We start from the raw sequence: 14803 nt of genomic DNA, 5'->3' as shown, positions 1-14803 counted from the left end.
CTTACCTTTCTCTTTTAGGGATTCACCGATGCAAGAGTTGAGGACGAATAATTTAATTGAGAGATATATGAACTGCACAAATGAATGTACTAAAAGAAATTGTACATTAATAAATATGTCAGAATCACTTGAACATAAAAAAGTGAAGTAAAATCAGTTCAACTCACATCAAATGAACAGCAGTAAGTTATCTCAATTGAATTGAAATCCATTGAACTGAAAGAGAAACGTACAACATCAGAACATTTACACGGCCATATTACACTCAATCTAAAATAGAAACTGAAACGGTAACAAACTCAGATACCTCCAGAATTCACAAGAGTCTATGGTTCACTGACACATTGAGGCTGCTCAGTTAACAATGTGTCCAAAAAATACTTCACATATACCTGGTAGCAAGCTTAAATACATAGTACACTCAAACTGAAGCTGAAACTGAAATGGTGACAAATTTAATCACGTACTGAATTTACTAGATTCACTGAGACCATTCAATTTACAGTGCATCCAAGCAGTGCTTCATATGTATCTGGTAACTACAGATACCAAGTTTAGAGGTCCATGAATTCATTATCCTCAATTCAGCCACTTCTCCCATTATTACCACGCCAGAAGGATCTAAGAGGAAATTGCGATAACCACGACTCAGATCCCGATGCAACAGCTCTGGCCCCCTCCATCTCTGCAATATCTTCACGCCAAAACTTGATAACATGGAGGCTCTCCTCCTCAGTCGACCTCTGGACAATGATTCGAGATGCATACCCCTTTTCTCTCATTGAACGGCAAATCTGGGAAGGATTGTTGGCTGTGAGGGTGACCATATAAAGCCAACCGTCACCTGAAAGCAGCTCATCTACAACAGGAAGGATCCTGTCTATCACCTTGCGTCCATTCTCTCCTCCAGCCCAAGAAGCAGTTATCCCATCACAGCCAACTTCTTCTTCAGGTGTTGGCACATAAGGAGGATTAACCACCACCACATCTATCATACCAGCAAGGCGTTTGTGAAGCCCGGAAGCAATATTTGTGGTGATGATCTCTGCATGTACACCGTGAGCTTCAAGTGCCGCACGAGTCACCTCCACAGCATGTGGGTTGATGTCAGTTGCAAAATAATGGACTCCAAAGTTTTCTTCCCCAAGCATGAGGGCCAAAGATGTGATGACATAGCCACTCCCGCAGCCCACTTCCATGCATAACCTTGGCTTGTGCTGCAACAAATTTGCTCTATCAGCTAGGAGAGCATCCACTAGGGCAAATGAGTCGTCACATGGCTCATACACCTCAGGGTGGCGGCTAAGGAGTCGAAGCTGAGCAGTTTTGTATGATGACTTTAATGAAACCTACCAAGAATAACAGTTTCAGTTTCAGAAATCAGTTCAAAGATGAAATTCACAAATAACATCCATTTTCTCTTTCATAACTACCCTCCCCCTCCCCCCCCCCCCCTCTCTCTGCGCCATGAGGCATGATGTTACTGGTTCTAGCTTACAGTTCTGCTGCTCAACTTGCATTTTGTGGGAAAACTAGAGGATCCGATATCTATACCATAGTCCATGGTAGCTATCCAGCATAAGAACCTAGCCAAATAAATAGATGCCACATATTAGAACGGCACAATTCTTACATGATGGACAGAACCTGAATGCATCAAAATTAATGCATATTTACTTCTCATTTCATTGCTTTATTTCAAACATAGCGAAAATCAATAAGGTGTAAAAAATACTTGATGCAAATGAGCCCAAAAGAATAATAACCGTACCAGTCGGTACTATACCGTACCGGATGTACCATACCCGTACTGGTACTGAATCTGTATGTAGTCTTGTACCGTACCAATACTCAGTACGTCTCGCCGTTTCGTACCATGCCGCATGCCAACACTGTAATATGATGGTACTAGTACAAGATCTGGTACCAAGATGGCAAACCTTGCTATATAGTGTATGATACTTGCTATGATGAGTTATGACAAAAGAGAAAAAAATTCTATTTACACATTAGAAAGCTTAACAGCAATAAAACTAGGAAGAATGTAACGTCAGCACATAAGAAATATAGTTTTAGTAAAACATGACATTTTTGGGATAAGTATGCATTCGCACCATCAGGTGACTTGAATCACAATTTTAGAGAGCTTTGACAAGAATGTCAAAGAGAAAAGCACTGAAACAAGACAAAGAACCAATAAACTGGAAAATCATTAAGAGAAACTGGATTATTTTAGCTATATAACATCCCATGCTACTTGCCGATAAGAATAGTGGTGAGGAACAAAATTGTACCAACCATTAACAATGGTGATTGCTTAAGAGCCACAGGATTGTGATTACACAGACAAGTATGGCGATATGCTGTCATACTAAAGTGAAAGTTGGTTTGGTTTTATGCAGTGTTTTACCATATCAATGGTGTACCATAATGGGTGTATAAATATAGAGAACATGGAAAAAATAAACTAGCAGCAGACGGCTGCAACCCACCAGAAGTAAGATTTTCAAAAGATGATAATTGCAGGATCTCAACCACAAATTTGCATATCTGGATCTTGCAAGTTTGAGAAAAGAATAAAAGAAAAAATATTTTTATAAAAAGGTTGAGAGTTGGAATGCATGGCATTGTAAACTTGGTACATACTTCAGGACTGAAGAAAGTCAGAATTAAAGAAAAAATCATACCAGTTACAAGATATTCTCATGATTGAACTCACACGGGGAAAACAAAAACTACTACACCCGACCAAGTTCCTTCTTAGTCATAGTGACAAGACTGCTATGAGTTGCATGGAGAAACTTGTCTCCACTGAACAACATTTCAGAGCTCCAAAGCATCCGTTCATCTCCATCAAGGATTTACCATTAGCTAAGCAAAATGTGAAGACACCCTAGCTTCCTTTTATATAGACATATATCCATAGATATTACTAGCAGAAGAATGAAGTACCAACATATTGTCTTTTCAAGCTTTATAAATGTTCTTCTACCGAACTCAAACTTGAAAATTTTACGGTATTGTGTTTCTAGATGATAATATTTTGGTCACTGCAGTAGCTGATGTCATGAGCATATAGCATGTAAAACACTTACAATCATCCTCAAATTGAATGGTCAATATCATCATTTTAAACCAGCTTTTTTGCCCTCTAGCGACATAACTGGCCAGGGCATCCTTCCAAAATTGTGGCAAGTGGACCCTCTTTCTCCACTATCAGGTCATGTCAGGTATTGGGTAGAGCAATCAAATTCCTATTTTATGCTATTACCAATATACTAAGAACTCGTTTGGTTCATGGAAAAATTTGTTTCTCATTGGAATGCTTTTTTTGGAAAGCTGATGCCTGGATATATGATACCTGAAAAAGTGATTTTTTTATGTTTGGTTGACCATAAAAAAGTAGCACATTTCAGAGTGACTTATATTTGGTTGAGCATCTACTTTTCGGAAAATATTGTATAAAATACCTGTTATGCCCTTAATAAAAGGAAAAACCTTACCCCATTCTATTTAAAAGCTTAAAGGCACTTTTAAAAAAAGATTAGCCCAATTCCCAACCAGTGGAAATTGAATTTTTCCATGTCCCACATGAGTTTTTCTTTTCTATGAAATGTGGAAATCTTATTTCCATAAGAAAACTATTTTTTCATCTCTCTCCTTTGAAAACTCCAACCAAACATGAAGTATTTCTTCATATTCCTGTTGACCCCACTTTCCTCCCTCCTCTTCCCGCAAATCAAACAAGTTCTAGAAGGCAGATGGTGGGCACCCATGGTGGACATTCTATACCCAATGCAGGCTATTAAGACATTAATATTTTCTAAGTATCAACTAGCCAATATTTCATATGAGCCTGATGCAAAAAATGCCAAGAAGAACTATCAATCACGAAGCTACGAAATATCAGAGAGTTATGAAAGATGAAAGTTGAGATGCATAATTTAATGTAAAAATCATCATGTCTACATCCATACAATGTGAGGACCCACTATCAACTCAAACAAGTAGCTCTCCGATGCACTATAGTGGGATAAGAAACGAGAAATAAGAACAACATATTGAACATTGATACAGGATAAGAAGTGCCGGAAAAAAAAATAATGGTTATATCAGCATATAAGGAATTAACGATAAGCATAATATATGAGCATTTCACCATCTAATTTAAGGTTTAGTCATTCAATGACAAAGTAGTAAAACTAGTAATTAACAAATTAAACTGTTACTTATTTTAGAACAACTTTTATTAATTTTATTATTGAGTTCAGTAACTGTTTTGAACCAAGTAGTCGTATTTCCCATCGAAATTAAAACAATAGCAGAGAGAAATGCTAAAAGCTTAAAATATAGCAAGCTAAATGCAAACTTTGAAAAGACCAATCCATAAAGTCCTCTGTTTCTTCTCTTTTTTTCTATCTCCTTCCTCATCTTTTCTGTCCCTCTCCTCTTTATAACTTCCTCTGAGCGTGGGCTTGTGACCAGACCCACTGGTGATAGGAATCAGCAGAAAACAAGAGAATGAAGGAGGGGGAATCAGCATTGAGCAGAGAAAGGGGGAAAAAGAAAGAAAAAAGAAATTGAAGCAGAGAAAAAAACAGGGGAAAAATAGAGGGTGATTTTGATGTGCAAGACTATGAGAGTCAATGACTGATTACTTCGCAATCTGCTGTTATCTGTTTTGCCATAACAGAAGGGAACAGGGGAATGAAACAGTTTTGATCTGCTGCCACAATGAGTTGAAACCAGACACTGCATGTTTTTGGGCAAGAAAAGGAAAAAGAAGTGAGGATGTCTTGCCTCCTCTGCTTTGGCTCAGAATCTGGTCCGCATAAAGGTTAAGGAGAGGGAGGAGGTAAGCAAAAGGGAAGAAACAAGGTTCACCATCTTGATACCAGACCCCGTACCGGTGCAATACTGGCACAGTGTCAGTATAGTATGGTACGAAATTTTTTTGGCGTATCGAATATCAGTACGCCATCCGTACCGAATACCAATACCGAACCGGTACGGTATGCCCCATACCGTCCAATTCGAACCAGTACGGCATACCATTCCGAAGAAGAGTATTTGTTACTTTTTAAGGGGGAAAGAGAGGAAGAAATTAAAAAAAAAAAAATACTTGTACATCAACAATGGAGGTCTGGTATTGACCGGTCGCAGAACCCCTTCTTCCTCCTTCCCTTTTTCTTCCTCCATTTCCGTATGTTAACTAGGGCTTGAAAAGAGACAACTGATGCACATTGTCGAACAGACTAATCTTTTTATAATAGACCTCAAGCCAACCGATTGAGCCATCTGGTTCACTTAAAAGAGATCCCCATTTTACTACGGGAAGCATCCGCTATATCACCTGATACAGCAGCACCACATCGGGTTTTACACGCTATATAGGCTGCCCCATACCTGGCTGCCATGCCAGGCGACCATGGACCAAGGCATGGTGGTTTAGGCCCAAAATTAGCATGGTAACCACCGTGGCAGTCATCATGACTATGTTTTCAGAACAATGGCTATTACCAATATAAGCAATGTTCACAAAATCAGCAAGTCGAACATTTTCATTTGATCTCTTACATGTGCCGCAATTATCCATCCAGTGACTCCTTAATATAAAGTTATGCATGTGATCATTTGTATAACACATTGTGTACGGAAATCTTTTGTGTTTATTCTTTAATGATTTTATAATTCATCTGAGTATTAAACCACAGAAACCGATGACATAAATCATGTAATAGATGATCTTGGTAATTTTTCTTTTTGATACCTTATTGCTAATTCTGATATATAATTTTAGGCAATGCACTTCTTTTGCCTACCCATACTACATATCCAGTATGAATCTCTTCTTAACTTGAATACCTATTCTCTGTGTGTGTCTTGTATTCCTAAACTACAACAAAAAATGCAGTTAAGTTCATTATCACTTGATCAGTTTCAGTGTTATCTCCAGTGATACCTCTGCTGTTGAGAAGAATCTAATGCCAAGCCCCCATCAAGGGGATCCAAATTATCTTTCCAGACTCAGAGATTATGCTCAGTATAGTTGTCCAACTTCTCCATCAGCTTCAGCTTTTCTTCAGACATGGCAACTTTATCCTAATTACGCTGCTCATGCTGCTCCCAAATAAAGTCAAAATCAAAGCATCTTAAAATAACCTTTATGTTGAAATCACCTTTTCCTCTGTTTGGCAAACTCCCGATATCCATCATTGGTTTCTTATCTTTAGTTTGTTGATAAGAGTATCTCCTTTGATTGGCTCTATTTTTTCTGATCAAAATCCAGGCAAATTTTTTTTAGTTTTCTGATATGATTACATATATGGGTTGCATCTGATCAGGTCCAGGTGGTCCAATCAAAATGTGTCCTATTATGCATGTAAGATCAATATGAAAACTCAGGTCTCAGTTTTTGACAGCAATACCTAAATCATGGCCCATAGGCCTCTGCTCTGAATATGGTTCGAGAGACTCAAGAAGAATTTGAGAGAATTACGAACCTCTAGAAACCACTCAAACTCGTGCTAGCACATCCCTGATTCAAACTAGGTTCAAATTGACCAAATATACCTATTCCCATGTAATTTCAGCATAAATTTGCACAGCTGTCAAACAAATGGCTATTACTCTCTACCATAAAGTTGAAATCTTGCATTCACTAAAAAGCATTAGATTCTCGACTCAGCGCCCTTTTAAATGAGTACCATATTGCCAATGCTTGGGCAAATGCAATTTTTTTGAGAAATTTTGGAAGTGTGATGTGTCAAGTGGACAGATCTGGTCAGGGCACATGACACCAGTGTTCAACAGGGAATCTACTAAAAATTTATTAATGCCAGGAGAAGACCAATGAAATTAATGATGATTTTGAGGGCATCCCGAAAATTGGGGCATTATAAGATGTAGATATCTTAATTATTCTGAGGAACAGCCCCAATGGGGCATTTACAACACCAAGCTCAGGGTAAACAAAAAACTGAAACAGATAGAAAAATTAAAAATTACAAATAAAAATAAAGAATAAAAATGAAAAGTAGAAAATATGAGACTATGATAAAAGTAGAAATGAAAATATAATAGCATACGTAACCACCAAAAACTTTAGTTCAGATGGTACATTCTCTTGCTTGATAACAAAGATATCAGGGTTCCGATTCTAGATAGTCTCGGGCTCCCCTTTCGACCCCTGATTAATTAACTTTCTCGGTTTTGCAAGCAGTGGTTCAGCCTACACAGGGGCCTATGCTCCGACCTAGGTGAAATGGGGTGGGATGGGATAGCAGGTGGGGATTATCCCGTCCTGGTCTCAAAAAAGCCAAAGAAAATATAACAGTATGCAAAACAGAAAAACAAAAACAAAAAATGTAAAAGAACACATACGGAATAAGAAAAAAATAAAAAGTGAACTAAACAATTGAAAAAAATAAAACCAATTCATGAAAGACTAAATCATAAAAAAAATAAACCAACATGGAGAGTACTATAAACCTGAAAATGCAGAACAGATTTAAAAGTACAAATTAAAAAAATAGGAAAAAGAAATTAAGGCATAATCACAAAACTCAAATGATCAAACTATAAGTAAAACAAAAAAAAGTTTACAAAATATAATGTAAGAAAATAGAAATATAAGAAAAAAACAAAAGTAATAGTCTGGAAGTTTACTAGAATTAGAAGCTAGAAGACAAAATACACAAAATACAAAAATGGAAAATACATATTAGCAAAGTTATAATAGACAAAAACAACTAAAATAACACAACAAACACATCAAAGAATCTAAAGAAAAAAACTAAAGGACAAAACTAAACATAAAAACAGAATACACAAACCAAATTATGTAGAACTAGAAATCCAAAGTAAAAAGAACAAACTGAAAATTACTAAATCAATAAACCAAAATAAAATAAATCAAAACAAAAGTAGATAAGATTGCAAATACAAAATGCATGAAAAACACATAAGAGAAATTAAAACAATATCACTGAAGGTAAAGAGATGGAGTAGAGTGAGTAACGAAGAAAATCTAAAGTGAAATGTATATAAAAATATAAGAAAGAAAAAATAAAAATAACAAAAATTAGAAAAGGCATAACATACTGTTGACAATAGATTTGACTCTAAGATATATAGAAAAAGTAAAATAGAACACACACAAGTGAATCTATGGAAAAATTAAACTAAAAGTACAAAACAAAGATAAAACAGGAAAGAAAGTAAAAAAGAGCTGAATGATAAAAATAGAAGATTCGAACCAAAGTATGAAGAACTAAAAGTGCAAAGTAGAGGTACATATTCAAAACAAAATAAAATAAACTTAAAATGGAAAATAAAACATGTATAGACTGTATGAATTTAAAATAGTAAATGGATGAAAAGTACAAATAAAAAAAAGAAAAATAATAAAAATTAGAAGAATACAGGAAAAGCTCAAAAGTTCCATAGAATAAGTACAGCGAATAATACAGAATAAAGAAATGTTAAGGAAACAAAATATGAGAATGAACAAAGTAAAGACATAAAAAAGAAGAGGAAACATTGAGTCTTTTCTTTTCTTTTTTTTTCTCGACACTCCTAACTGCGCAATGCAAGCAACAGGGACCACTAATCTGATCCAATAAGCCCTGAGAATTGCATCCACGGTCTTTACATAATACACATTTCAGAATGGTTAGAGCCACGAGCTGACTTAGACTGTATAGTTATGCTTGTGGCATGTTTATGTTTGCTCAAATATCTCCTTACACTTTTATTACTTAATTGAACCACAGTAATCCATTGTTAACTGATGGAACCAGCACAGTAGGAGTTTCCTTTTTCATGTTAAATAATTTCTTGTTGCTCTTATTCAATCTTTGGTGAAGCTCTTTGTTTACGAATTGATCATATGAAACATCATGCTTGCGGGTTGCTAAAATTACCATCATCTTAATCAATAATTTTCGGTGGAATTCTGCCTTATCATCTAGATATGGATGATGTGCTCCAAGAAGCCCTAGTATTTCGCTGTAAAGAAAATGATACATTGGCCTATGTTTGGGAAAATGTAAACTAAATCTCTTTCCCTCTCTGAAAAGTACAGATATATTGGAGTTTTTCACAGCTTTACACCCAAAATTGCTTTCATTATCCCTATTATCCACCATAAAAATTAGCACAAAGCACAATTTGCAGAAGTTGTTAGATGTTATTCGCAGCCCCCATTAGTGTGCATAGCACAGTTGAAAGCACTTCAAGTACTTGCTCGCTAAACTACATTATATCCCATGACAATCCTAACATGACTCCTATAAAAATTAGCGCAAAGCACAATTTGCAGAAGTTGTTAGATGTTATTCGCAGCCCCCATTAGTGTGCATAGCACAGTTGAAAGCACTTCAAGTACTTGCTCGCTAAACTACATTATATCCCATGACAATCCTAACATGACTCCTAAATTATTCGCAGCCCCCATTAGTGTGCATAGCACAGTTGAAAGCACTTCAAGTACTTGCTCGCTAAACTACATTATATCCCATGACAATCCTAACATGACTCCCAAAGCCATAAATTTTCATCAGAACTGTGTTTAATACTTAATAGAAATGTCTAATTCAAGATTTAAATAGAACCTATTTGTAGTAGGATTTCTTGATAAAAAATATTTGCGGGATTGTGTCAAATGGAAATTGCACATGATTGAGAAGATAACATAGAGAAAGAGAGGATGGTAGAGTAATTGGAAATTATATATTTGCCAAACAAACCACTTCAATATTATTATTTTAACAAAGACAAGAAGTAAAAAAACTAATGGTGGTGTTGGATTAAAAAATTGAAAAGGATAAAATTGAGTTCACTATGCACTTGAGCTTGCTTCAAATCCGAGCTGGCGAATGAAAAATTACTGGACTGGACTTAGAAAAATGGGAAAAGGCTCAGAGATCCACTTGCGGGTCAAATTTGAAACATGAGAAACCACAGATCCATGTTACTTACCCACGTTACTTGAAGAACTAACATGAATGAGTAAAGAACAATGGCATGCATTGTTGATGTAGGATTTACCAAAATTCCACTAGTTGGCAAATGATTGGATAAATTACACTAGCAGAACATGGGGGTTATAGTTCAATGGTGCTTTATACATCAAGCATGTTGTGAGATTACAATCTTGAAGGCATTGGTTTGCTAAATCGACATACAAGAAGATTGTATCATGGGTTCGAATCCCATTTCCTCCGGCACGGAAGTGGAATGGGCGGGCGAAATTACGTGAGAGAAAGAACCTCTTCTTGATGGAAGAGAATTTGTTGGGATTGTGGACTTTAGATCAAGGAGTAAATCGGAGTTTCAAACCCGGAAGGAAGATTGAGTTCGTAACCATTTTTTCCTTTAAACTTGTAAACACTTTCGAATCAGAGCAGCTGAGAAGGGACAAAAAAAATAGAAGAGCTATAGAGCCAATATGATCGTATGGATCCTTCCTTGAAAGAATATCAAACAAAGAGTAAATTGCTTATTAGGTAGCAAACAGGAAAAGCAAACAAAAATTCCCTATCTCTTCCTTTTACTCTGGGGAATGAGACTCAGAACTACTGGTACTCTTATCCGTTATACCGTTAGCGCTCTTTCCAGTCTGGTTTGCTATCTTACCCGCTGGCTAGAAAAGTGTGCATCCAACTGAGCTCCATCAAATTCCGCAAACTTGGCCCTGAGATCTTTTATGAAAGTATACCTGCTTACCATGGCCAATACTGTTGCCTAAAACCTATCCTTAGATTACATTCACAATAATGACGTGGAGGTTGGTTGGAACAAGTTTTTTTTTTGGCACAACAGCGGCTCACACCTGACGGTGTGAATGCGACCAACAAAATCTGAAAACAAAAGACTGCCTAAGACCTATGGCAGTAACGCGTGGTCCACCCAGACGAATCCTCCCGCATGGTGGAACAAGGTTTTAAGTTTCCGCCAAAACCAATCCAATTTGGGTTTGAAACCTAATTGAAACTGAATGGATTTTTCGATTTCAGTTAGTTTTAGTCGATTTCAGCCAGTTTTGGTCCAGTTTTGCTAGTTTCGGCCAAATCCAATCAAAACTGCTATTTTTATTTTTTTATTTAACAAGTTAATATGGCTAGTATTTTCTAAATTGAGCAATACTATTCAATTACACATTTATCTAAGGCTTTGTTTATCAAATTTGTGTTAGTGGTTATTATATTAGGTAAGATGCATTATGAAATAATGAAACAAAAAGAATTCTTATTTATATGGGTTTTTTCTTGCTTATATGTATTACTCAATTGAAATTGAATGCAGCATGCTTAGATGATTCCTTTTTGGGGGCCTAGATGGGTTATTAATATGGAATAGGATGAAATATTCTTAGTTGGATGTTTTATTGCCTAGATGAGTTCCTTAAATGAAATAAAACAAAATATGCTTAGATGGGTTTAAAAAGAAATAGTGAAACATGTACTGGGAAAATTTTAATATAATCCAAAAAAAGAGAAAACACAGGATATTTACAAAAAATAGAGAAATGTGTAGGTAGATTACAACAATTTGCTAAGATGGTAGGAAAATATAATACATTTATAGTGAGTGGAAAGTTTAGTACATGTTCAAAATATAATTTAATTTTAGCCTGAAACTAGCATTACAAAACAACTTAAGATCCTAAATAACTTAGAACACAATAAAATAATATGAAATAATTTGTCTTAAATTATAATTATTTTTCTTATTTTTTCGCTCTTTTGGTATTTTTATTACTTTTTTGACCAAACATCCAAAACTCAAAACTAGAGGAGGAACCAATAGTATCACCTAGTTCTTTGTTGTATCAATTTGTGGACTTAGAATGCACAATCAATGTATTCTGGATAGAATACATACATGCTGCCAGTACAATCAATGTACCGGAAAATACAACCCCGATAAATGCATGTTTATATGAGTGTATAATTCTAGTAGGTTATAAAATCAAGGAACTTACTTGATAAATGATTGAATTATGCTTATGTTTACAGCTATAAATCAAGTGATATCCAAAATTCTGTTTAGAAATGGCATCATGCTGAGTATTGGAAATGAATGTTCTCCAGCACCTACTCATGGAAGTTAAAAAAACAAGCTCACATATCTTCCCTAGTAGATGTATATTGTGATCACAAAAAAGGTTTGAAATACAACCATCGAACTTAAGGTATAGCATAACCAATATATACTTTTTTGTTTTAGATACTTTGAGATGCCTATAGTGAGGTAAAAACAGGGTACCAGATTATCCAAATCTTGAACATATAAACAACTTCCAAGACATATGATGGACCAAATGTAAATCTACATTTAATAGATCCCAAGAAATAGGGCATACCAATTTTTAGTCTTCGAGACGATCACATGAGTTTTTTTTTAATGCACTGCCAAGCCCCCGAAAAGTTCAATCAGATTGAATAATAGTCACCAAGATGCCTCTGAACCTATATACAAAGGCAAAGTTATGTGCGGGTCATCTTTAAGTTTAAACAACAAAACATTAAAAAGAAAACTTTAAACCCTAATTGTCATCAATAAAATTGGAAAGCCTACATGTAAACTGTAAAATCAGGGCAACAGACAATTTATTGCCTAAAAGGAAGTTGGCAACCCCGATGACAATCCAATCCTTATCCATTATCTAGTTCTTATAAGAATTCCAGGTTGATTAATATTACCTCGATATGTGCTATATAATTTATTTCCGCGATATCATACATTACATCATCTACAGGTCAATCTATAGGTCGTTGCCTGCATTGATGGCTGTCAATAAAAATCAAACAAATGCTTATCTACCAGACGCTGTAAACATTTACTTCTTGACAGGTTTCTTCTATTTTTTGTGATTGATGGGAGGCTAAGCCTCAATTGCAGACAAAAATACAACCTAAACAATCAGCAGAGATCAAAGGAAAAAAGAAAAACGAACAGCATCATCTGGAGAGAAATAAGAGGCTTGTTTAGCACCAGCTAACCAATCAGCTGATTGTTTGGCTGCTCTAAACATGTGAGCAGCCTGAAAAAATTAGAGATACATTCCAAGATGTCAGATATCTGTAAGCAAAGGCCATGACGAAGCACGATAGGGTTACATTTTAATTAAAAAATCTCAAATAAAAGATTTGATAATATGGCTCACGAGGGTTTCGCGAGATATCAAAGTTTAGCAAGTAAGCGTCAATTAAGTCCTGTCGAAGATTTTTAAAACGGAACCAGATTTTTTTTTTCTTCCAAAACATTACTTAGAGAGAGAGAGATATTTTAAAAAATAAAAAAATAAAGTGCATTGAGATCTTGCTACAGAAAACCCTAGATTTCTAACAAAGACAAGCCTTAATGAAGATTTAAAGCAAGAAACTAACAATAGACATCAAAACCAAGACATCGTCCCAAGAGATTGCTTTGAGAGTAGACAAGGAAAAGAAAGAAAGAAAGAAAAGATTTGAGTGCATCGAGATCTTGCTACAGAAACCCTAGGCTTCTTTACCTCTTAGTCCGCCAAAAAACGGGAGATAGGATGCCAGAAGGTTCGGCCATTCCCCGACAAGATCGCCCTTTCTCCAGGGATGGAAGGCAAGATCGGCGGAGAAACAGAAGACTGCAGATGGGGGCGTCGGTTCTCTCCTCGCCGGTGGCCGCGCGGCGGAGATCTGGATAACAAGCAAGAGGATCAGCAACCCGCCTTGGGGTGATAATCTATCATGGGAAGAAAAAAGCGGGATACGGGTAATATTTATAGGACCCTCGTGGGCCGCCTGCCTTCCGCCAGAACAAAGCGGGCCGGGCTGTGTACGTGTCCGCCGCAGTTCGACCTACTATGGACCGGGCCAACCTGCCCCAGGCCGCTTCGGTCTTTGGGCTCATGTGGAGATTTCTATGCGTTATCTTCCAAATACGTTACCTTTTTAGTGGCACCTTAGCGCGGCACCTATATATATCAAATTGTACGACGTCAGGTTTTCTCGCCATATCCAACCAAGAATATGCATGGGTTTCAGCAGGCAACACCAACACACATGCATAGCATGTCATGTATCCAAGTTCAATTAGCTCACCAACGTTTATGCAATTCCAATAATATTGTTTCCTTGGCTCTATTTTTTTCATGTTTCCTCACTATGTTTGAGCTAGAATATGAGGTTCAGTTCATTCAACATGCAATACGCATATAAGACACTTCAAGTGGAATCTTTATATGCAGGTGTCAGAATTTTCAATAGTATCATTTATTTAGCTTGATTTTGTTTCTATCCTATAACATGATTATTAGGCAAAAAAATAACAACTATTCTATTTCAATTTATTTTCCAGATAAATATGATCAAAGCACCTCCGCTGCAATTGAAAGTGCTACACAATTACTTTATGGAGGCCATAAAACATAATAGTCCTAATACATGTGTAGAGAAACTGGCTAAGTACCTCTCCTATATACATGTATCGACACACAAGAATGCCCTTGCTTTCGATACAGTAGCATGAAAAATTTATGGACGTGTATCACATCCTTCCACATTTTAGTAATGTAGAAGGAAAATAAATAACTTGCATGGGCTCGAAGACTTCAATCATCATCGGGATACAATATGGTTGCTCATTGATTGACCCTAGGGCCATGTCAAGCATATACTCGTATTAACGTTTTGATCATCATTGCTATGCGAGTATAAGAGGGTTTTGGAGTACTAGTCAGATACAAAAATAGGAAAAATCATAACTTCAAAAATACCCTCAACTTAGTAACCACAAGTCAATAATGGTTGCATGGAAT

At 36.2% G+C, this 14803-nt stretch overlaps 1 protein-coding gene across 6 annotated transcripts; it reads right to left on the bottom strand.

Moving 5' to 3' along the window:
* Window positions 1–187: 187 nt before the first annotated feature.
* Window positions 188–13735, bottom strand: LOC103699203 (uncharacterized). 6 transcript variants are annotated; one of them, XM_039119328.3, is made up of 5 exons: window positions 13520–13735; window positions 12368–12473; window positions 1772–1892; window positions 1499–1586; window positions 188–1349 (listed from the first exon to the last, which is right to left on the bottom strand). In XM_039119328.3, the coding sequence occupies exons 3-5, from the start codon at window positions 1801–1803 to the stop codon at window positions 585–587; spliced, it is 885 nt and encodes a 294-aa protein (XP_038975256.1). In that variant the 5' UTR covers window positions 1804–1892; window positions 12368–12473; window positions 13520–13735; the 3' UTR covers window positions 188–584. The 6 variants fall into 6 exon arrangements, 5 of the variants coding, with proteins under 5 accessions (XP_038975256.1, XP_008779486.1, XP_008779496.1 ...); XM_008781264.5 differs by lacking the exon at window positions 1772–1892; XM_008781274.5 differs by lacking the exons at window positions 1772–1892; window positions 13520–13735 and having other exon boundaries at window positions 1515–1586; window positions 12368–12405.
* Between the last annotated feature and the right edge of the window lie 1068 nt (window positions 13736–14803).

This window comes from Phoenix dactylifera, chromosome 2 (assembly GCF_051530095.1).
Source record: "Phoenix dactylifera cultivar Ajwa chromosome 2, Ajwa_hap1_PhDact_Kaust_v1.1, whole genome shotgun sequence".
In the NCBI taxonomy this organism is placed as follows: domain Eukaryota; kingdom Viridiplantae; phylum Streptophyta; class Magnoliopsida; order Arecales; family Arecaceae; genus Phoenix; species Phoenix dactylifera.
The sequence above is the reverse complement of the archived record's forward strand: the minus strand, read 5'-3'. Positions and strand labels throughout refer to the sequence as shown.